General features: G+C 42.8%; 5 protein-coding genes and 1 long non-coding RNA gene across 11 annotated transcripts; 3 read left to right on the forward strand and 3 right to left on the reverse strand.

Moving 5' to 3' along the window:
* Positions 1-340: 340 nt before the first annotated feature.
* Positions 341-6,509, forward strand: LOC4330621 (MADS-box transcription factor 57-like). Of its 3 annotated transcripts, none has more exons than NM_001401968.1 (8): positions 341-856; positions 2,019-2,094; positions 4,851-4,912; positions 5,348-5,447; positions 5,536-5,577; positions 5,677-5,760; positions 5,844-6,007; positions 6,095-6,434. In NM_001401968.1, exons 1-8 carry the CDS (start codon positions 675-677, stop codon positions 6,108-6,110), a joined length of 726 nt encoding a protein of 241 aa, NP_001388897.1. In that variant the 5' UTR covers positions 341-674; the 3' UTR covers positions 6,111-6,434. The 3 variants fall into 3 exon arrangements, with proteins under 3 accessions (NP_001388897.1, XP_015626794.1, XP_025878665.1); XM_015771308.2 differs by having other exon boundaries at positions 378-856; positions 6,092-6,509; XM_026022880.2 differs by lacking the exons at positions 4,851-4,912; positions 5,348-5,447; positions 5,536-5,577; ... (1 more) ...; positions 5,844-6,007; positions 6,095-6,434 and adding an exon at positions 2,702-3,233 and having other exon boundaries at positions 378-856.
* On the reverse strand, positions 3,077-7,815 carry LOC9272559 (uncharacterized). 4 transcript variants are annotated; one of them, XR_003240526.2, is made up of 5 exons: positions 7,739-7,815; positions 7,061-7,122; positions 5,267-5,390; positions 3,478-4,929; positions 3,077-3,387 (listed from the first exon to the last, which is right to left on the reverse strand). It is a non-coding gene; the product is annotated as an uncharacterized lncRNA (long non-coding RNA). The 4 variants fall into 4 exon arrangements; XR_003240524.2 differs by having other exon boundaries at positions 7,045-7,122; XR_001543762.3 differs by lacking the exon at positions 5,267-5,390.
* Positions 7,816-11,918: 4,103 nt separating this feature from the next.
* LOC4330623 (basic blue protein) lies at positions 11,919-12,793 on the forward strand. The gene is made up of 2 exons (XM_015767694.3): positions 11,919-12,209; positions 12,324-12,793. Exons 1-2 carry the CDS (start codon positions 12,005-12,007, stop codon positions 12,521-12,523), a joined length of 405 nt encoding a protein of 134 aa, XP_015623180.1. The 5' UTR covers positions 11,919-12,004; the 3' UTR covers positions 12,524-12,793.
* A 297-nt stretch (positions 12,794-13,090) lies between these two features.
* LOC4330624 (membrane protein PM19L-like) lies at positions 13,091-14,443 on the reverse strand. The gene is made up of 4 exons (XM_015767693.3): positions 14,230-14,443; positions 13,923-14,100; positions 13,750-13,795; positions 13,091-13,642 (listed from the first exon to the last, which is right to left on the reverse strand). The coding sequence occupies exons 1-4, from the start codon at positions 14,357-14,359 to the stop codon at positions 13,439-13,441; spliced, it is 558 nt and encodes a 185-aa protein (XP_015623179.1). The 5' UTR covers positions 14,360-14,443; the 3' UTR covers positions 13,091-13,438.
* Positions 14,444-15,869: 1,426 nt separating this feature from the next.
* LOC4330625 (protein CURVATURE THYLAKOID 1A, chloroplastic) lies at positions 15,870-17,402 on the forward strand. Its single transcript, XM_015767174.3, has 4 exons — positions 15,870-16,656; positions 16,746-16,853; positions 16,950-17,021; positions 17,135-17,402. The coding sequence occupies exons 1-4, from the start codon at positions 16,423-16,425 to the stop codon at positions 17,198-17,200; spliced, it is 480 nt and encodes a 159-aa protein (XP_015622660.1). The 5' UTR covers positions 15,870-16,422; the 3' UTR covers positions 17,201-17,402.
* Positions 17,403-18,177: 775 nt separating this feature from the next.
* On the reverse strand, positions 18,178-20,268 carry LOC4330626 (zinc finger protein CONSTANS-LIKE 16). Its single transcript, XM_015767173.3, has 2 exons — positions 18,930-20,268; positions 18,178-18,835 (listed from the first exon to the last, which is right to left on the reverse strand). Exons 1-2 carry the CDS (start codon positions 20,040-20,042, stop codon positions 18,590-18,592), a joined length of 1,359 nt encoding a protein of 452 aa, XP_015622659.1. The 5' UTR covers positions 20,043-20,268; the 3' UTR covers positions 18,178-18,589.
* Positions 20,269-22,647: the final 2,379 nt, after the last annotated feature.

The following is a 22,647-nucleotide window of genomic DNA, read 5'->3' on the forward strand; positions in this document are numbered from 1 at the left end:
ATATCGTACTGGAAAATGTAAAATGTACTTATCATGAGCTGTAGCCGCACTCATAACCAATCAATAACTGGCACAAGGAAAGCCATGGAACATCTTTACATGGTCTTTCTTGCGGCATGGTTTTAAAGTAGCAAATTCGTGCTACCGTATATGAACATGTGACCGTGACACAAAATCAAGAAATCCAGAATGAACATGGATCCTAAGCACATGACCTCACCGATCGATCACCACCAAAGCCTTTTTCCATTTGTGTGGCAATAATAATTAAAGTTTTGTATAGTTTAGTACATGGCGCCGGCGGGTAATTAAGCTGCAGCCACCTGCATCCGATCCATTCGTGCATATAACCTAACCACCCATTTCGCCTTCTCTCCACTCTCTCTCCTCTCCCTCTCTCTCTCTCTCTGTCTCTCTCTCTCGGGGTATTGCAAGATAGTAGCTAATTAACCAGCCTTTGGCCTTCAGTTTCCCCATCGGTTCATCAGAGCACGCCTTCAATTTCCTAATCAATCTCCCATATAATTCCCCTTAGCTTGTATGCCTATCATTAGTACTTCTTGTGTTGTGTTGTCTTCTTGCCTTCTTTGAGCTAGAGCTAGCTAGGTTTGTGACCTGCTGTACGTGCGTGTGTTAATTAGATAGATGTCTTAGATCTGGGAGAGAGCGAGGAGATGGGGAGGGGGAAGATAGTGATAAGGAGGATAGACAACTCGACGAGCAGGCAGGTGACGTTCTCGAAGCGTCGGAACGGGCTTCTGAAGAAGGCGAAGGAGCTATCCATCCTCTGCGATGCGGAGGTCGGCCTTGTCGTCTTCTCCAGCACCGGCAGGCTCTATGAGTTCTCCAGCACCAAGTAAGCAATCCATCGGATTTATAAGTATATATGTATATTTCCCCTAATTTAATTGTAGTTTCCTTAGTTGTTCTCGGATCTGCTTTGAAGTCTCCTTTTGTTCTTGATTTATTTTTGAAAGAACTCTCCTTGTTCTTTCACTTGATAGGTATATATATCTGGTTCTGGTAATCTTTCATCCTTTTAAGTTTGAGACGTTTTTATCAACAAAATGACCCAAGTATATGTCTGATCAGCTTTTCATCCTTTCAAGTTTTGAGGCATTTTTATCAACACAAAGACCCAAGCTAAGCATATATGTATGCATGGCTATTAGTCATTCTTGTGATCTTTTAGTAAGCTATAGCTACATAGCAATCAATATGTATGCATATAGTGTCAGTTTAATTGTGATATTTTCCCTCCGTTCTCGAAAACAATTGACACTTGGCACTACTAAGTTTTGATCACTCCTTTTCTTTCAAAAAATTTATAAACACTTAAAATATGTTATATTATTAAAGTATGTAGCGTAGAAAATATAACCATACAACTTCCATTCATCATCATATAATTATTTAAAAGTAATTTGTGATCAAAGTAACAGCCGTAGTACTCAACCGTGTCAACCAAGTCAGTTATTCAAGAACTGAGGGAGTAAATATTGAATGCAAAATTAATATGAAAATTTTTTCTTCTGCTATATATCCTTTTTCAGCGTACGTATGTTCACTCTTCTGAATTGATTACAACTTAGAAACTCAAGGTGGATATATAGCGAAGAAATATTAACATGTTAACGTTTAATAAAATTAGATGAATTTGTTCTCTTTTTTTTTGTTTCAAGTGATGTTGATTTGTACCAAAATCAGATGGCATGTGTCACGGTCAAACTTATTAATTAAAGAGATTTAGCATGCAATCTTGACAATCAAATCTTTACAGAGAATGGCATTTCTATATATGAAGCCTTACATGCATGTGCATAAATATTTTTTTGGAGCTAGAGTGTGGTAGCTTTACGTGCCACTGCATCAAAGACAGATAGATATTTCCAGATTTTTAAATATCTATTTATCTGTGTGTTTTGTCTAAGTAAATTGAAGGTTTTTTAATATAAGCTGTATGTTTTAGCTAAAAATGAAACAACTGACTCAACCATTTGGCTTTACTTGCATGCTAGCATGAAAACTGTGATAGACCGGTATACCAACGCAAAGGAGGAGCTACTTGGCGGGAATGCAACTTCAGAAATTAAGGTATGGTTAAGAAGATAAGCTATCTTGTTAATTGTTACTATACGAGAACACGCATGTGATCTTGATCTGACGACCAATGACAGCTTTTAGTCTCTTTAAGATTGATTTTATAAATAAGATGCTGATTGGCCAACTAGTTAAAGTGCTGAATGCACTGTGTTCTCATGCATGCATGCAGCTGGGCATGGTGCACTGCTCACGCTGAAGAATATAGTGAGAAATTATTTCTGAACCCCTCTGGCTGATGCAGGCATGCAGCAGGGGTTGTTACTGAATTACATATACATTGTTTACTGTATATATAGACGCAAACCTTTTTATAAAAAAAATTCATGAGAATTTTAGATGTTATCATTTCTAGGAGTTTTTTTTTTCTATATAGTCCTTTTTAAATCAAAATAATGAATTATATGAAATCTTACAAAATTCCTATGGAATGTCTTTTTCTCGTATAAGTTTTGGAGGAATTCTTGTGTTTTTCCAATGGCATAATCAAACGGTCATTTATATATTTTTTTCATGTGTTTTGTAATCATCTGTTTTACACTTAGACTTGCATTTCTGTGATTCAAAGCGCCCTCAACATTTTCCTATCTTCTCCTTCCAGATGCCATATATAAAAAACTGATGCGTGTTGTGCCTAATGCTGATAGTACCAACTCCTATAACTGGAGAACTCCAGCAAACTCCCCTCAAAGGAGCTGAATATGCGCACAATATATGCGCACAATCCGATAGTACAGAATCTTCTGAACTTGAGGTTGGCAAGAGCTGCAAGCCACGCATGGGCCAAAGGGGGCAGATTGCTGCAGGTTCCTAGATTAGGACACTGGGCCCAACCATAATCTAACTAAGCCCCTGCAAACTCCTCAATTATCAAGCGTGTTCTGGAGCAGGAAGAAGCACTAGTCGATCTCCCTCGGTTAATGCATCAACAGTAATGCATAGGACGAAAGTAACCGAGCAATTCGTAATCTCAACATAAGCAAAAACAAGCATACTTTAAACAAGATAAAACAGTGTACAATACAAGAGCTTGCAGAGTATTGTATAGGCAGGAGAAGCATTTGATGGTAGTGCAATATAATGCTGTACAAGTTGCTTGAAAATAACATGCTCAAGTCTTAATTTCTCAGTAATTAACTTTCTTCATAGTGGCCACACTGGTACTCACTCCCGTTACTCCACTACTTAGCTTCTCACGTTTTCATGAACCACACACTTCATCAGCATCTGAGGGCATCAGGGCAGGCCATCCTCAAGTTTGCAAATGATGGAAAATCCATGCACATCCTGACATCGAACGTTCAGCCAAAGAAGCGTATGAAGATCATAAGGCGATTCGCGAAAAAAAAAAGGGGCAGATTATAGGTGCATACGTACCTTTTGGCACGATAAGGACTTCGCTGATTGCATTGGTCCAAGATACAGCGCAGTAATTTCGCTGCATCTTATGACAACCACAAACTCAGAAAACAACACCCAACACATACTGAACCTGTCTGAGTATCTAACATCCATATTTCAGAGGGGGGCAAACTTACTCGGTATATTTATGCATTATGTGGCAACTTGGAGGTTAAAAACAGTTGGAGACTCGAAAGGAAATCTAAAAACTGTTAGAAAATGGTTTTCTAAATAACAGATGCCAATAGCGTAAGCAGAATGGCTGTAAAGCAACAAAGCCAGAACAACAAGGATACATAGCAAACCAAGTGATATTAACAGTTAAAAGTACCGTTGTTGCTCAATTGACCAGTAAACTCGACAGACAATTGTAAACATAAAAAATATATACCTTAAGAAACAAACCGTCTACGCATAAAAATTTCACTGCTGCTGATGGTATGATATTCATGTTACTGAATCATGGGGGAATATGAAGTGATATTTTCAGGAGTACTAGCTTATGTACTCCTTTATGAATTTCATTTCCATGTCATCATTTATTTAATGTTTATTCTTTCTATATGTTAAGGAAAAGGTCAAAACAAGCATCCACACCTACATGGTCTCAAAGAACTGTAGTACATAGCATGCCCCCACAGAGATCCTTCTCTTTCCCTCTATTTTGGGTTCAAAAATGCCATCGCTCATGAAAAATACAAAAAGATACCAAGCACCAAAAAGGGATAAATCTGATTTGCCCTGAGTTTACATTGGAGACTGTACTCATCATTACTACAGTATAACTGTTATATCAACAAAATGGTTGAAAACAAAGTCCTGATTAAAGATACAATTATACATAAGTACCTCCTATGTCTATGCGTAAGTTTTGTGCCAACAAAGTGATCAGCAGTTATGCATTATGCACTCCAATGGCCAGTCCATAATACAGATCAGCAAGGTTATGTCTAGATTTTTTTTTTCCTTAGAACACAGGGAAGTTCAGTGTGCAAATTTTTCAGCTAGGAGTTTAGGACCAAAGGTTTAAAAGTCTAATGATGATGAAACAACCAAGCTACTGGAGCACTAGACAAAAACAAGTGTCAGCTGAATTGACAAGTTGGTCCAAATTAATCTAGAATAATAAGTACTGAAGACTGAACAACTATAACACTCTGATGCACTTGTGCTACGCATATCCCACATCTTGAGATATTGGAACTATGTGAATCAGATAGCATTTTACCTCATCTCAAATGCATATGTGATTGAGTTGTGTGTGATTTTTGGCAACATACTGCGTTTCTAGATTAATCATATGTATATAGTTCAAGGAAACTGACATGATTTTCTTTTTTTGCTGATAGATTTGGCAGAGGGAGGCAGCAAGCTTGAGGCAGCAACTGCACAACTTGCAAGAAAGCCACAAGTAATCATCTAATGATTCTGCAATGGAAATTGATCATACATTAATATAAAATTCATCAAGAAAGTAGTTTATCAACAATTTAAATGCCACATGGAATTGTATAAGAACCACCAAAAGATGCTTAAATACTTGAAGGAAAACTTTAGGAATATAATCAGAATATTCACTGTCAGATTTATCAAGAAAGTAGTTTATCAACAATTTAAATGTCACATGGAATTGTATAAGAACCACCAAAAGATGCTTAAATACTTGAAGGAAAATTTTAGGAATATAATTAGAATATTCACTGTCAGATTTATTTTAATAGTATTCCTAAGTTTCTTTAACAAATAAGTTTGGCCTGTCTCAAACCATGTCGACAGAAGAGAGCTGTAGTGGCATATAGATTGGGACTTCTTGAACTGCTGAGATTACTCTTTTGCATGGTTGTAGGCAACTGATGGGTGAGGAGCTTTCTGGCCTAGGTGTTAGAGACCTACAAGGTTTAGAGAATAGGCTTGAAATAAGTCTACGTAATATCAGAATGAGAAAGGTTATATTCCTTGTGCTCTTCAATATCCGTATTTTTGCTTTTGATTTGCTATAGGCTAATGATGATACAGTAAACACCTATCAAACAGGACAATCTTTTGAAAAGTGAAATCGAGGAGTTACATGTGAAGGTTTACCCCTTGCACTTAATGTCATTTCATTATTTCAATGCAAAAGAACATGCATGGAATATTGTGAATTTTGTGTACTAAATATTAACTTTACTTCAGGGAAGCCTAATTCACCAGGAAAACATCGAACTTTCTAGAAGCCTAAATGTCATGTCGCAACAAAAATTGGAACTGTATAACAAGGTTCGATGCAAAATTCTCTTAGAAACTTGTGACTACATGTTAACACATTATCCCAAGCAACTAAAGGAACAACTTGATTTCAGCTTCAGGCCTGTGAACAGAGAGGTGCCACAGATGCAAATGAAAGTTCCAGCACTCCATACAGCTTTCGTATCATACAAAATGCTAATATGCCTCCTAGTCTTGAATTGAGCCAATCACAGCAAAGAGAAGGGGAGTGCAGCAAAACAGCTGCTCCAGAACTGGGGTAAGTATTTCTTATCTAGAATACATAAATTGCATTACTCAAAGAAGGGGAAGCTCAATCAAGCACGTATGTTTTCATATGTAGCAGACTTCATCTGCCTTAAGACTATGCCGTACAAGCTGGACGATAAGTGATCAATTTCAAACAAGCACAAAGCCTTTCAGATGCAAGTAGTATTTTTGTGATAGCTGAGACAATAAAAAAGTGTACAGACTACAGACTGGACAGATTATGTTGTCGGATGCTCATGTAATGACTGTGGTGTAATAAGAAATACGTAGTATAAGTTTGTAACCCTGCTTACTCTCTATTGCTTTCTAGAAAAGCTCAACCAAAACTCTGAAAAGTCTTTGGACTGAAAAGGTTGTAACAATGTTTACCAGGAAGGTGCTTTGGTGATGAAAAAAGAGTTGTCACTATGCCTAAGAAGGAAGGGGTGTGAGCTACTGGCGAAAACTGTTATGTATTGCACATGGTGAATAATGGCTGTTGAACATGTCTACTCAGACTTAACAGTCAGCCCTTACTCATGGCTGTTCAAGTGGTGTTACAGATGAAGGTGCATCCAACCCAATTCAAAGCAGCAACACTCATACTGGTGCTGCAAATACCGTGTATGCTAGAGAGAGGTGGTTGGATAGAAGGCCCATGTATCATGTCATGTCATTGATTCACAATTTCACGTGTCGCAACATTTATTATTAGTAGTATTCTACTGCAAGTCTGCAACTAAGAAATAAATCTTCTGTTAAACATGAACGGCTCCTGATGCAATACACTGGAGTTAACCACTAAAATCTCAGCAATTGAAAGTTCCACTTAGAAAAGCCCATACCACATTAAAATGGTAATGCCTGTATTTAATTGATTTTGAATTAAAAGTGGTGCTATCAACTTTGAGTTCCAAAACTAATTATTTCCAAAGAAAAAGGTAATTCAATAATTACCATCACTTGGTATAGATTGGTCTTCTGTGACAACCACGGAAGAATTACACAATACATATAAGAATGAGCTACATGAGTTTACTGTCTTACTTGTGAGAGGTCTTACTTGTGCCTTTCTTGCAAGTAATGCAGTTGTTGCCTCATGCTTGGTGCCACCATGTGCAATAACTAGTCAAGCAAAATATAAAAAAATATATATATTTGAGAAATGCACATTGAGTGACCTACAAAGCAATAAGCACAGAATATAGCGTAGCTGCTACTTGAAAATTGAATCAGTCATAAACAAATAATTGCCTATGCTCGAATGGATTCTAGAATGTCGATAAACGGCACAATGCTAAATACTTTAATGGGTCATCAGCATGAGGCAAATTCAGCTAACAAAATGGAGCATGCAAACTGGCCAATCTCAGTTAGTTTATTTCTTTTCCCAGAATACAATACTGGATCAAATCAGATATTTGAGTACGAACTATGATTCCGAAACAGATATCTGCAGTGCGGACTTACAGTTTGTAAGATCTGAAGGAATCTAGCAAATCATCTACAAATGTCGTTAGAAACAACCCGAGGTTTCCAACCCCTTGAAGCCCGGAATCCCCCCTACTCCCCCATGATAATCCAAACGCGAAACCCTAGAAAACCAGACCCCCAGATCTCCCAACGAGCTCATGATCACCGTAACGCAAACCACGCCACACACGAAATCCAAACAAACGAAACCGAGATCTAGCTGCAGCAGAAGAAGCAGAATGGGGGGTCTAGAAACTTCTCTCCGTACCTCGAATCCGCCGCGGGTTCCAGCCATGGTGCGGCAAGGGTGTGGGCGACTGCGACTGCGACCGCGAGCGATGAAGCGACGGGTGGGAGGCCGGCGCACTTTAAAACGGGGGCGGAGAAGGGTCTAGAAGGATCGAATCGATGTTTCCAGAATTCCAAGTGGGGGGTAGAAAAGGCAGGAAAATTGGCGCAGTGGAGTTCGGCTTTTTTGGCGAAGGGGACGAGAGGAGGGAGGGAACGGAGCGCGGCGAAAGGGATTAGGAGGGGAAGATTTGGGTTAAGCGGGGATTAGTTTAATTACGTCGCGGGGAGAGGGTTGTGGCCGCGCAGGCGGCCACGTCGGCCCGGGCGGATTTTAAATGGAACAGGTGTCGGATGCGTAGCGTGGAAAGAGAGATCTGTGCTCGTTAATCAATTCGGGTGTAACTTTTGTAATGTTGTCCTGGTGAAGGGGACTCTGAACTGATGAGGGGAATAGAAAGTTCCAGAACATCTAAGAATGCGTGTAAAAAACAATGGATTCTACTCTCGAAAGTTCGAGAACATATGGACATGAAATAATGTGGAATGACGAATCGTCGAATAAACTTGCCGCACTCGGGTTTAGTCGAATCAGCTGCTCCAATAACAAGGCCCGTTTAACTTGGTAAAATGAAAATTTTTTGGTGTCACATCGGACATTTGATCGGATGTTGGAAGTGATTTTTGGACACGAATGAAAAAACTAATTTCATAACTCGCTTGGAAACTGTTAAACAAATCTTTTGAGCCTAATTAAACCGTCATTAGCACATGTGAATTACTGTAGCACTTTATAGCTAATCATGGACTAATTAGGCTCAAAAGATTCATCTCGTGATTTACATGCAAACTGTGCATTAGTTTTTCTTTTTATATATATTTAATGCTCTATACATGTGTCAAAGATTCGATGTGATGTTTTTGCGAAAAGTTTTTGGGGAACTAAACAGGGCCGCAATGCGTCGTTTGGCTGTGGAACCTGAAAAAAATGCCCGTGTGTTGCAATGAGTGAAAGCTATTTTAATTTTATTATTGCTATACGGTTTAGCTAAAATGAAATTTACCATGTGAATTCACTTTTATATATATATATATATAGGACACTCATATGGGGCACCATGGTGCCCGGGCACCATGGTTTCAAATGCACAAAATCACTCAAATTTTTCAAAATTTTCAAATTGTGAGTATATACCTAGTTATAAGAATTCGATTCATACCTATACCTATCAACAAAACAACTCAAATTTAACTTTATTTCACAATCCATGATTACATACCTAACTAATTATATGTATGGATGCTATATACCTAGAATCAAAATCTAACAAAAACAAGTTCAAATTCAGTTCAAACTTGCTTTCAACTAGTTAGTAAAGTAGTTAATATTAATACCTAAATATATATATATTAACTACTTTAGGTATTAACATTAACTACTTTACTAACTAGTTTAAAGCAAGTTTGAACTGAATTTGAACTTGTTTTTGTTAGATTTTGATTCTAGGTATATAGCATCCATACATATAATTAGTTAGGTATGTAATCATGGATTGTGAAATAAAGTTAAATTTGAGTTGTTTTGTTGATAAGTATAGGTATGAATCAAATTATTATAACTAGGTATATACTCACAATTTGAAAATTTTGAAAAATTTGAGTAATTTTGTGCATTAGATACCATGGTGCCCAGGTATATATATATATATATATATATATATATATATATATATATATATATATATATATATATATATATATATATATATATATATATATATATATATATATATATATATATATATATATATATATATATATATATATATATATATATATATATATATATATATTCATGAGCTGCAGTCAGGAGTTCGATCGTCTCGAGTTAGCATGAAAGTTTTTTTATAGAGATTTATTATACGAGTTCTTCTGTATTTCTAAAAGCGGACGAACTTAAAAACCGACTGAAAATACGGATATATATTTCCTAAAGGGAACGAAATTAAAAACCGACTCATATACAGTTTTTATAACGGTAGAGAAGAAAAGGATTAAGTACCGCAGTTTCGTGGACTGGAGTTCGCCGTGAATGCCAGGCCGCAGTTGACGAGAATTTATTCGTGGACTTTGAGCCTCTGACTAGAACAAAGCCCAAAAGGGCCCATAATTCACAGTTTATACGGGCCATCGACGGACGCCATCATAGACAAGCGGACCCAAAGTAGTCATTTGAAGTTGTCCCGTTTAAATCTAGCCCATGTCCGACTTAAGCTGAGCTGCCAAGTGCAAAGGACTGAAGATTAGTCCTCCACTCACTCCCATACTGACGGTGGAGATAGCGATATAGGATCGATATTCATGTTAGATGGAGTATAGGTCATATAACCACACGACGATATCTGTTACCACCCGCACTGACCTAAGATCTTTATGTTTTTTTAATAATGGATTTAAATAAAACCCGGCCTCTACATCTCAAGAGATGTACACAGCCACATCTAACATCTTTATGTGTGGACATATCTACCACGATGCATGCGACAATCATGTTGTAAGATGATTTGATTTCTTTTTCTAATTATTTTTTAAGTTTAGTTAAGTTTATGAAAAAGTCAATAGCATCTACAACTGCAAATTAGATTCATTAAATCTAATAGTATTGGGTATGTTCGGTAGCCTGTTTTCGCAGCTGTTTGGGTTGTGCTGCATAGCCTAGCCGTTCGGTTGCAGTGGTCTGTCTGTGCTGCACAGCCCAGCTGCTGGGCTGTGGAAACGGCTGCAGCCCACTCCACTATAAGCATGTAACGATGGAGAGAAAAGGTTAGTTTCTGGCAAAAAAAAATATGACACCCCTCTTCTAGTTCACATCTCCCATCGCATCGCCCACACTACACCCTCCCTCCCACTTTTGAATGTGAACAAATTTAGCATTTTGCAGGCAACCGTTTTTGTCTAGTTGCAGCTAGAACAACTGTTGGCTGGCTGCTGTAGCCACTATAGCTGTTACGCTGCAGCAGTCAGTGCCACCGAACAGGCCGATTGAGTATACGTTGGATAGTATATCTGTTTTGTGTAAAAAAATGTTATTAAGTTCTTTTATAAACTTATTTGAATTAAAGAAATTTGATTTTAGAAAAGTTAAAATATCTTATAATATAAAATGGAGTGAGTCCCAACCCAATTACTAATTTAAGTACCCCCAATAATTTGTCACGATATCCGTAGTTTAGTTGACCTGCAGTCTACACTACAGACGTGAAACGTTGGACGACACAGCTCAATCTGTTCGCCTCCCAATATCATGGGAGACAACCAAGGTCCGTCCAATTAAGACGAATCATTTGTCCTTAAAAACGGCCACGACTACGAGGATCGCGGGTCAGATAAGATCATGGATCTCAACCACGCACAAACAGCCAAACAGGTGCCATCTTGAGGGTTTCCATGAACTATGTCGGCGTCCAAGCACGCGGCTCGTAAAGCGTAAAATATGATCAAAGACATAATTGGGGGATTACAGTAAGTTACGGGGCACTAACCTGAGATTATTTCTGTGTGGACGCATCTACTACGCGTCTTCAACAAAAAGGAGTAACTGCTGCAACTGGGGAGAAACAAAATGATAACTCTTCGCGTCCACGACAAGTATACTCCAAAGATCGGTTTCCTGCTCTGCAACGAAATGAGAAAGCTGCATCTGCACGAGAGAATTTTTGCACTGCAACATTTTAGGGCAGATCATTTGTCTTTACGATAAGCAAGATCGAGTAGCTCTCTAGAATCGCCGCGGAAAGTGAGCAAAAATCACATCCAATCAAGCAAAGCAGATGTGCAAAGCATCCGTGTGTGGGGAAGAAGCCAACAAGAGGCCTCAGGAGAGCAGAGCGCCCAATAAACTTGTGCATTTTTCTCTGCCCCCTGCCTCCTCCTAGGCGATCTCACATTTTTTGTTGCGTTTCTCCGCCCTTCGGCCACACCGGCCGGCTGGTTTACATTAGCTTACTAATCAAAGCGCGAGACCCTAGCTGCTGCCAATGCCGGGGAACCCCGGTCTCACGCGCACCCACCCCCACTCGCGCGCGCTCCCATGACAAATTAATCCGGCTGCACGTCACGAGCTCGCGCTATAAAACGCCACGCCGTGGAGGTCAGCTAGCGCAACTGAGCAGCTAGCTCGATCCAGTGTTCAAGGTTCAGCCGAGTTCGATCGAAAAACCACCGTGCGTGTTTGTTCGATCGATCGATGGCGGCTCGGGGAAGAGGCAGTGCATGCAACGGGGCAGCCGTTCTTGGCGCGGCGGCGGCGGTGGTGATCGTCGGGTTCCTCGTGATGAGCGCCGCGCCGCTCGCCGAGGCGGCCAGGTACACCGTTGGCGACAGCAGCGGGTGGAGGTTCTACGCCGAGGGCTGGGCCAAGGGCAAGACCTTCCGCGCCGGTGACGTGCTCGGTAATATGCCCGCGGCCGCGCGCTCTGCATCTGTTCTAATCTGCGTGCTGGTCTGGTCTATCAGTATTGATCAATTTATGTATGCATGTATGTGGCATTGTGGGTGGCCTGCAGAGTTCAAGTACAACGCGGTGGTGCACGACGTGGCGGCCGTGGACCTGGCGGCGTACCGGAGCTGCACGGTGCCGAAGGGCGTCAGGAAGATGCGGAGCGGGCGCGACAAGGTGACGCTCCGCAAGGGCACGCACTACTTCATCTGCACCGAGCCGGGGCACTGCAAGGCCGGCATGAAGCTCGCCGTCAGGGCCATCTAGCTAGCCTATTCTGTTGGCTCGCAAAAGAAAATGGTCAGTCTGAGCTAGTCCGCCCTGTTCGATTGCTCGTTAGTCTTTTCTCAATGCGTAGCCATGTGTGTGACTGTATCGGTTAGTACTCCTACTACGTTTCATGGTCAGTTTGCCGGCGTTGTCGTGGTCATGTTTAATTAGTTAGTTTGGTCTGGTTGTGATCTTTTCGTGCTCTGCAAACCGTGATAAGTATCCATCTTAATCGCAAAGGTCATGATACCAAATTCTCCTGGTTAATCCAGATTTAGATTTGTTTGAATCGGATTTTTTTTTTGACGGAGAATCGGATATTTTCCCAGGGGATGATATGTTTTTTGTTCCTGCAAGGTTCCAAGTGTTCCACACGTGGTGTCAAATTCACTATAGGAGAGAATGAAAATTGTAGTACTACGATCCTGCTATCAGATAGTGTTTGTCGAGACTTCATGTGGTAAGGGCCCCTTTAATTCGTAGGATAGGAAAAACATAGAAATAGGAAAAACGCAGGAATTGAAGTAGTAGGTTTCTTAAATCCTATAGAAATCAGCAAACACATGAAAGACAATAGGAGTCCTTTGATAGTGCTATGGGAAAAACAAAGGAAAGTTTACAAAGAGGTCACACCTCTTGCTATTTTTCCTATGAAATGTGAAGCATAAGAATACAATTGTATGGAAAGTTTCATTTCTTTCCTATGAATCAAAGGGACATGTAGTAAAAAATCCATAGAAATTTAAATACTATAAAAATTCTTTGTCAATCCTATGAATTAAAGGGGCCCTAGAAGATGAAAGAGATCCTATTCTGACAACCAGTAAGCCAGTAACTGAACTACAAACACAGTGAACCCCCCCCCAAAAAAAAAAGAAAAAGAAAAAAGAAACAGATTGTCATGGACGATGGTCATGCACCCGCGACTATGGCTGGCTTCTTGTTCGTGTAGAGTTCTTCACGAGGAATCTCGTCGCAGCGCAGCTCCTCGTCGTCGTCGCAGTTCCTGCGGCTCAGGCCAAGCGTCATGCTGCTACCCAGAGAGCCGGTGTGGAGCAGAATCAGATACAGCAGCTGCGTCAGCGTCAAGATCGCGATGAACGCCTCCAACGTCCTCTGCTCGCAAAGACATGCCCATAAAACGTTCGTAATCGAAATGACAGGAACAAAAGAAAGAAACGGCACGTAACAGATGCGAGCGAGGAGTGGTGCACTGTACGTACCAGCCGCCTTCCTCGGTTCCCTAGAGTGATGTGCTTGCACGCGAGGCTGCGAATGGTAAGAACAGAGAAGCACCATATGAGATTACGGATCAAATCTCCAGCCAAGTGTGGTTGGATTGTAGTAGTGTGTAAGGCTGTAAGCTGCCGGAGTGAGCGCGCAGAGAGCGGTTAACCCGAAGGAGAGGGCGGTGAGCGCCCAGGAGACGAGTCCGGTGGACGCCGCCGCAGCCAGGGTCTCGCCGCGCCACGCCCTGACATGGAGCAGCCTGGGGAGCACCGAGCACACGCCGACCACCCCGGCCATCAGCGAGAAGACTAGCAGGTACCCCGACGACGTGTTCCCTCCAAGATCTGCAGGTAGATGCACAAGCACAGGGCGATCGCGTCAACGCGCGGCGCTCCGGGCGGCCGGGCGGCGCCACCGCCAGGACGCCACCAGATGTCACGATCGATAATACGTGGTGGCTGTTTGGTACGTACGGTGGTGCGTCTCGCCGTCGATGAACTTGTTGAGAGACCACCCGGCGAGGCCCAGGACGGCGGCGTGCATGACGAGGTTGACGCACAGGAGTGGCCCGATGTACCGCCGGCACGCCGTGCCAGCCGCCATCGATCGCTCGATCTCTCGTTCCCTCTCCTCGTCCACGAAGCACACAGCAAACCGACCCGCAGTGGCACGCGCGATGGATAAATCGAGACTGGCCGTATGTAATCTGGTCGCTATGTAGTACTCCTACGTACTATGCGAGGATGATGTACCAATGCTATCGCAACATGCGAGGAAGGGTGGCAGTTTCAACAGCAACGGCAGCGTTGTTGTACACGCCAAGCTACGGAGGGGGCCCGTCTCGCCGTGGGCCGTGTGGCGGCGCACGCAGGACAGCGAGAAAGGCCGCGTCGACACGCAAAGGCGTACGTTAGATCGACGAGAGGCAGTTATCAAAGCGACACGAGACCGGGTGTTTTAGATTAAAAAAAATGGTCAAAAATGTCACATCAAACGTTTGGACATATGTATAAAGTATTAAATGTGGATGAAAAAAAACCAATTGCACAGTTTACATGTAAATTATGAGTCGAATCTTTTAAGTCTAATTGCGCCATAATTTGACAATGTGATACTACAGTAAATATTTGTAATGACGGATTAATTAGGCTTGATAATTTCGTCTCGCAGTTTACACGCGGAATATGTAATTTGTTTAGTTATTAGTCTACGTCTAATACTTAAAAGAAAAATTAGGCAAAGAACTAAACATGGTACTTTTTTTTTGGACTGCGGCGAATTTAACCGATGACCCGTAAGGTAATAGAGTGGTCTGCTCTTAAAAAAAATAAAGTCCGAATCAGCCGTCCTCCCCCCGGGCGCACTGTCCCCGGCCGTTGCGCAGCAGCCATAGCCCCAAGTGCCTCTCCATTTCTCTACTCCCCAACTCCTCCATATCCTCTCTGCCCCTGAGCAGGTTCACAGTTCCGACGAAAAGCGGTTGAATTCCACGAAATTTTGACGTTTCAACACGGCTCGGTATTAAGTTTCGATTGGAATTTCGAAGGTTAAACAATAGATTTGGTCGAAATTTATCGAAAACCGTGATACCGATGGAGCTCGAAATTTAGTGGTCAACAGTTAATGTAAACCCTGACCCTAAGTGTTAGGGGTTGTTTCGGGGAAGCTCAAGATTCTGAGAAGCAACTAGTTGGTACATAACTTCTAGGAATATGGAAAAGTTGAGTTTCCCAGTTTCTGGCTTATAGTTTATTTTTTAGATTCTACCACTATAACTTTTTAAATCTGGAAAAAAAAACGGATTATTTGGGGGGTTCTGATTCAGTGAGAAGCTGCAGCAGTTAGAAGATCTCTCAAATAGACACTTTTAGATTTGGGTGAGACCACCATAGAAAGAGGGAAGTATTTGTCACGTTAGTTTTCAGAAGAATATTCATTTTATTCATATAATAAATAGATAATCCGTGGGTGATCATAAATACTTAAGTTTCTTCAAATAGAAATGCCAACTAGAGCTGCAAATTTCTAATCAATTTCAAGGACAGTTTGCCCATGTCGAACTCATGCGACTTTGATAATCACAACATCGTATAGTAAGATTGTCCAATAATCCAAGTACTTGAAAGGGAGGAATGGATTATAATTCTCAAGGGAACGTCCCTCGTTTACATTTTTCTTTTAGATCCAATGTAAAACAGTTATGTAAAATTCTGATAAAAAAAGTTTGTTCATGTAAAGTATGTTGACGTCTATCAGCATACACACAGAGGAATAAAAAAAAAGATAATTTAGCGCATGAATATTTTTACTAGTAAATAAAAAAATGGTTAACCTGAAACGGGCTGGGGACGTTGAACGATGGAATTGGCCAAGCCAAAGCTCTTTTTGAGCAAAAATCGTCAATTATCAGCCACCAAACCGACACGAGGCTCGTAGGAGGTCCTCCTGGGAAGCCAGGGGCGCAGATTTTTCAGATAGGGGACGAACCAATCACTGCCCACCATCTTGCCACGTGGCCGATCACTACACAGATCATCACAAAGAGGCTCAGCGCGAGCGCTACTGTACTTTACTGTTCCTGAACGGGACGATAGCCGCGTAGCCAAGGAAAAGAAAGCAGAGGCCAGGGAAGAGCCAGGTAGAGCCGAAGAGGGTCCACGACTGACATGGCCGCCACGGCGTGCTCCACGGCGCCTCTTCTCGGTGGAGCTCGCCTCCCCGCCGTCGGCGCCGCCTTGCCGCCGCCCTCCGTTCTCCTCCTCCCCCAGCGCAACTTCCCCTCTCCTCTCCGCCTCCATGACGCACCGAGGCTATCTCTGCTCCGGGCGAGGGCGTCGTCCGACGACACCTCGTCCTCCGCCGCGACCGGCGACGAGCTCATCGAAGACCTGAAAGCTAAGGTACGTGACCGATGCATGAAGTATTGAACAGAAGTTAATTAGCTCATGAGTTTTATGTAACTGTGTCTGTGTGTTTTTACCTGTGGCAGTGGGACGCCGTTGAGAACAAGTCCACCGTCCTCACGTACGCCGGCGGCGCCATCATCGCCCTCTGGCTGTCGTCCGTCATCGTCGGCGCCGTCAACTCCGTGCCTCTGGTTCGTTTACATTATATTGCTCCTGTTAATTTCGTATCAGTACTAGTAGAACAGTGCAGCAAGTTCACGTGCATGTGGATATGCTACCTGCTACAGCTTCCCAAGTTCATGGAGCTCGTCGGGCTCGGGTACACAGGCTGGTTTGTGTACCGCTACCTCCTCTTCAAGGTATTCGATTACGCGCTAATTAAACCTGAATAAACTGAATAGTCGCATCTAGTAGTAATAGCTGTTGCAGCACTGCTGCTGACACGGCGATCTTGGATCCTATTCGATTACAGGAAAGCAGGAAGGAATTGGCCGACGACGTCGATTCTTTGAAGAAGAGGATTGCTGGGACAGAGTAAAAAATGCCGTCGTCTGCACCAATTTTTTGGAACGATTCTTTGGATCGCACATTGCAGAGACCAAAACCCGTTGTTTAGAGTACTAGTGTTTGGTACCGCGAAGCTTTGTTTTGTTCCTTTCCTTGATGGGCAATAACAGTGTCTTCACGTGTAGATCGAATTAATAATAATTACGAATTGCGTCTCGACTAATTAATAATAATTTGCCTTCACTTAACCAGCGAGAGCCAGCGGTCGCGCGGCAAATTGCGTCTCGACTAATTAATACTCCCAAAATGTTTGAAACCGTTAACTTTTTTAAACATATTTGACCGTTCGTTTTATTCAAAAACTTTTGTGATATGTGTGAAACTATATGTATACATAAAAGTATATTTAACAATAAATTAAATGATAGAAAAAGAATTAACAATTACTTAAATTTTTTGAATAAGACGAACGGTCAAACATTTTTTAAAAAGTCAACGGCGTCAAACATTTTGGGATGGATGTAGTAATAATTTGCCGCGCGACACCGAGCGTCTTGCGTTTTCATTGTGCGAGATCGTAATATCAACGGTATATTTGTGCAAATAAAATTATAACCCGAATATTTCTGAGAGAAAAAAATAAAAGGCATATTTTCAAAAAAATTTCACCAATATATCCAGGAGATATCGAGCACTGTTGCAAGTTGCAACGTGCAAATTCAAGCTACTACATCTGTTTTTGCTATCGTAACAACTCCTACCTTAGGCATAATCATTTTTGAAAGGGGATTAATTTATTCATGGGGCAATATAATCTTTCACGAAAATTGTTCATCATACATTGTACTTTATTCAATCCCCAGAAATTGATCTAAAGAAACTGGCCAACATGCTGTCGATCCTGCATGTTAGCGGACAATGCTTACAGCAGTGATTTTATGAATGTGATTATCATGAACACTTTTGATCGTCCCGGTAAGTTTTCAGATACTTGTCCAGTTATCTACATGCAAGAAAATAATTAAGTATGTACTGATTACTCAATGTACATGGGTGTGGCGCAGGCACAACCCAGTTTACATATACAAGTCATTTTGTTTCCTTTATGGAGTGTTTCTACAAAACCATGAACACCAATGTTTACACAAGTACAATCGCCTACTTTCTCTCCGGTCGATGGAACAGAGATAAAAGAGATCCAAAAGCACCGAGCCAAACACCAACAAAACCGAAAAAAAAAAGGAAGAGAAAAACTTTTGAATTGAACAACGTTATACTACTTGAATCGTGCAGCTTCGACAAATTTTGCGTGAACTTTTGTGCCAATCGAGTCCATGAGGCATACGATCGAACGCAGGCAAGTCTCGACACCGGACACGTACGCATGGTGCCGCGCGCCGGGCCGTGCGCGATCGTACGTCTAGGTGACGGCGCACGGGGCGGCGGCGGCGGAGGGGCGCTTGACGAACCGGCCCTTCATCCGCGGCCGTTTCTCGGCGTTCAGCTTCCGCACCTCGTACCGTATCTTCTTGGAGAACAGCCGCGTACGCCGCTTCTCCCTGTACCTCGTCACCCGCGCCTCCCGCCCCGGGCCGTCCATCCGCGGCCTCACCGTCATCATCCCCACCTCCGCGCCATGCCCGCCCCCTCCCGCAGCCCACAACCCCTGCACCAACACAGTTTTCGATTCAGTATGCATGTCGCATGCGCTAGCATGAGAGTATGGACGACACGGTATTGAAATTGCAAAAATCACGTACCGAGTAATGGTGGTCGTTGGGCCAGAAGTCGTCGAGCTGGCCGTGCGGCGGCCGGCCGTCGGTCCACGGCGAGTTGCCCCAGCTCTCGATGATCGCCTCGTAGTTGAGCCTGAGATCCAGGCTCCTGTGGAAGAACTGCGAATCGGCTGCGGCGCCGTTGCTCGCCGACGACTTCTGTTCGTCCGGCGAGGTGCAGTTGAAATCGATGTCCAGCACGTCGGCGGATTCGACGTCCTCCGGCTTCGGATGAGCGCGGCATGATGGGAGAGATACCCTGCTGTTGGAGGCAACACCGCCGTCGAGCTCCATCTTCACCCGGCCGGATTCTTCTACCGGCGGCGTTATTAGCCCTAGGGTCTCCATGTAGAACGAGTCCTGCAGCTCGTTGCTGTCGTCCAGGCCTTGTCCGAGTAGGGCTTCCATGTCGGCGGCGAACTCCCTCAGCTCGGCGTCCGTCGGTTCGAAGTTGACAAAGCTATCCGGGAGCTGCTGCACGGGCGACGACGCCGCAGCTGCCGGATACTTTGCGTCTTCCACGGCGCCGTCGGCGGCGTCCTCCTTGAAGCACGATGAGGATGCGGCCGCCGCGTCATCGATCGGGGGCGGCGAGCAGAACTCGGCGAGGGAGGGGTCAAAGACCGGAACGCGGTACAGCAACTGCCCCTCGAGCTCCTCGTGAGCTCCGTCTTCGTCGGCCTTCCGTTCGTCCGACGACTCCACCGCCATCTCCGGCACGACGAGCCGCCTCGAGAGCAGCTGCCCGACGCTCTTGACCTGCGGGCGCCGGGTGCGCGCCTTGCGCTTCGACCATGCCGGCGTGACGCCGCCCTCTCTCTTCGACGTCGTCGTCGTCGTCGTCCCCACCGCCGCCGCCGCCTCCTCCTCCACCGACGCCCGCGCCGTCAGCGGCGGGGGCGACGAGACGCGCAGGCGCAGGCGCTCGTGCCGCCTGGCGAGCGGGTTGGCCGAGTGCACCGACGTGTCGCACCCCTGGCACAGGAAGGCGTCATCCGCCGCGCAGTACCACCGCGCCCGCCGCCGCAGGCAGCTGTCGCACGCGCGCGCCGCCTTGCCGCCCACGGCCCCGGCCGCCTTCTCCGAGCTGCAGCTCATGCGTCACGACGAAACAAAAGAACAAACAGAAGAAATCTCCCAGCACAAAAGATGATTCCACAAAAAACCTCTAAAAATCTATGCAGCTCACTTGCACTCGATCTGTACAAAGTGTGTGTTAACCTATTGTACGAGTTGCGACGAGGGCATGGTATGATACGCCAAAAAATGACAAAAGTACCACCGGATAAGGGCCATACTTGAGAGATATGTCCAAGTGGAGTACTCTTTTCCGGAGGAATCCTAGCAGTGTAGTGTGCTTTGCACTTTTGGTGTTGTGATGGGGCCCAATTGCAGGTCTTATCTGGAACGTGATTGGTCTGGTCGTAAAGCCCCATCCGGTTCACTGCTCTGCGATTGGCTGCAGCGATTTTGGCGGGCCCACTGTAATGGTTTATGACACGTGGGTGGAACTCCTGCGGGATCCACAACCAGCATCGCGGTCTCACACTCTCACTGCGGGCGGCTCAAAAGTTGAACGGTAGATTTTAGAAAACCTCATATTATGGTTAAAATTATAGTAAAGCACATGTATTATGATATGTGATACTTAATTTTAAAACTAAATCTTAGAGTTGATTTTGATCTTTTCAATTATAGTTTTGCTTTTAAGTTGCTAAAAATGCACTAAAAAATTTCTCATAAATTATTTGCTTATCGTTAATAAGCGTAACGGCTCATAATTAGTAGGCAAAATGATGTAACTGAAGTTTTATGGTTTACAATTAATCAATAAGCTTTTGAAATGAAAACAATTTTTAATCATGTTTTTCACCTCAATGTTACAGTAAGCATATCGCATCATAGTGAGCCCCACCGATAAGCCTATGTTTCTTTCGAGGGGAGAGTATGATAATTCTGTAAAATGTCTGGAACATGTTTTCGTGACCGTAGGGAGTATTTAAACACGACACTCATGAACAATGATCAATTATTTTCCTTGCAGTTGTGCTATCCCTATCTTGTTGAAATGATCTCAAAAGTTGTATTGGAACTGGAGAAAGATGGTTAATCTAATCACACTTCAACAGTAATATGTATGCGTGTTACTATTTATAAGTTTTGTGTTAGCGAGATATAGTACCATGATTTGTCCTTTTCATGAGAATCTGCATATTCCTGGGTTGTGGAGATTTATATTCCAGTGAAAATACGATCCTCACTCAACAATTCATGACTTGTACCCTGTCTTGGGGCTTATGACTTTGCAAACGATGTAATGCTACACTCATCTTAAAGTATAACAACTTTTAGCTATGTATTTGAATAAGAATGTGTTCATATACATAGCTAGAAATTGTCATAATTTTAGATGGATATACTAGTATATATAAGTGACTGCACTTTTGTTTAAATAAAGGTCAGGATTCCCATTATTTTTTTTAAAAAAAATGACTTGTATGGTTAGCTAGATAGATAAGTTGTACCAAAACCATTGACTTATTTGCTCTAGTTATAATCTGCTACAAGCTAAAGAGATGAACTTGACTGATATCTAAAAAACAGGAAAAATATGGTTCTTGAGAAAGTACCTTGAGATATCTAATTTTTATATAAAAAATTTGATACCTCGAGACATTTTGTACGTGGAGGTACTAAACTTTACGCTAGAAAATATGTACCTCTTGGTACCTCCTTAAAAATGGTAAGTCTCCGGTATCTTACTTACCTTCCAGCATGCTGTTCCCACCATTCCTGATAAGGATTTCAGAAAATTGCAAAGCGGAGACTTGGTATCATTGAAAGATACTGCTTACATATTGATTCGCCTTTGGAGCATAGCAGAGAGGTCAGCATGAGGTTCAAAAAAGACTCGCACTACAGGCTCCGGGCGTATCTCTTATCCTGTTTGGATAATGCATTCACTCTCCATATACATATACGTAGTATGTCTCTGTATTGTTCCTTTTTTTTTCATGCCATTGGCTTGTCTCATTATCTGCATTTTGGAAGCCACACAGAGATACAGAAGAAGAATGCATGCATATGCACCTCATGTTTAGCTACTGTTCGCCGTCAGTCAGAAAATATCATATCAGTTTCAGACTTCAGAGACGAGGAAACGATAACATCAGTAGTATTATTCAGAGTATTATGTATACATATATTTGGTTCATGCAACATAAGGAAACCGGGTGAACTGTTAACTGAATCCACATTTATGGAGTCCCAAATCAACGCTCTAAACATTACTCACATTGACTATTGATAACTGATTAGTACTCTTGCTTGTGTCACATTCTTATCTTGTTTTCGACTTTCAGTGACAACTGACGAGCGAAAACACTGTGGATTTGTCCACTGGAAAACTACGAGAACTCGTCACACTTCACACCTTGCTTTTCCCATCAACTGGGGAAAAAATGTATACGCTCCTATGCTGTTCCGCCTGGAAACGAGCAAGTCGACTTTAACCCAGCCAGTTGCCATCCTACTCCATCCGTGGCTCCAAATATATCTCTGTCTAGAAGAAACTTTTGGGGCTAACGACATTCAGAAACATCGTTCATTAGTTTCAGAAAAGAAACATCATTCAAAGGGCAGCGTATAACAATTAACAACCTCCTGTTTGTACATGGATCTGCCATCGCCTATTTTTCTAGAC

This window comes from Oryza sativa, chromosome 2 (genome assembly GCF_034140825.1).
Source record: "Oryza sativa Japonica Group chromosome 2, ASM3414082v1".
NCBI classification, from domain to species: domain Eukaryota; kingdom Viridiplantae; phylum Streptophyta; class Magnoliopsida; order Poales; family Poaceae; genus Oryza; species Oryza sativa.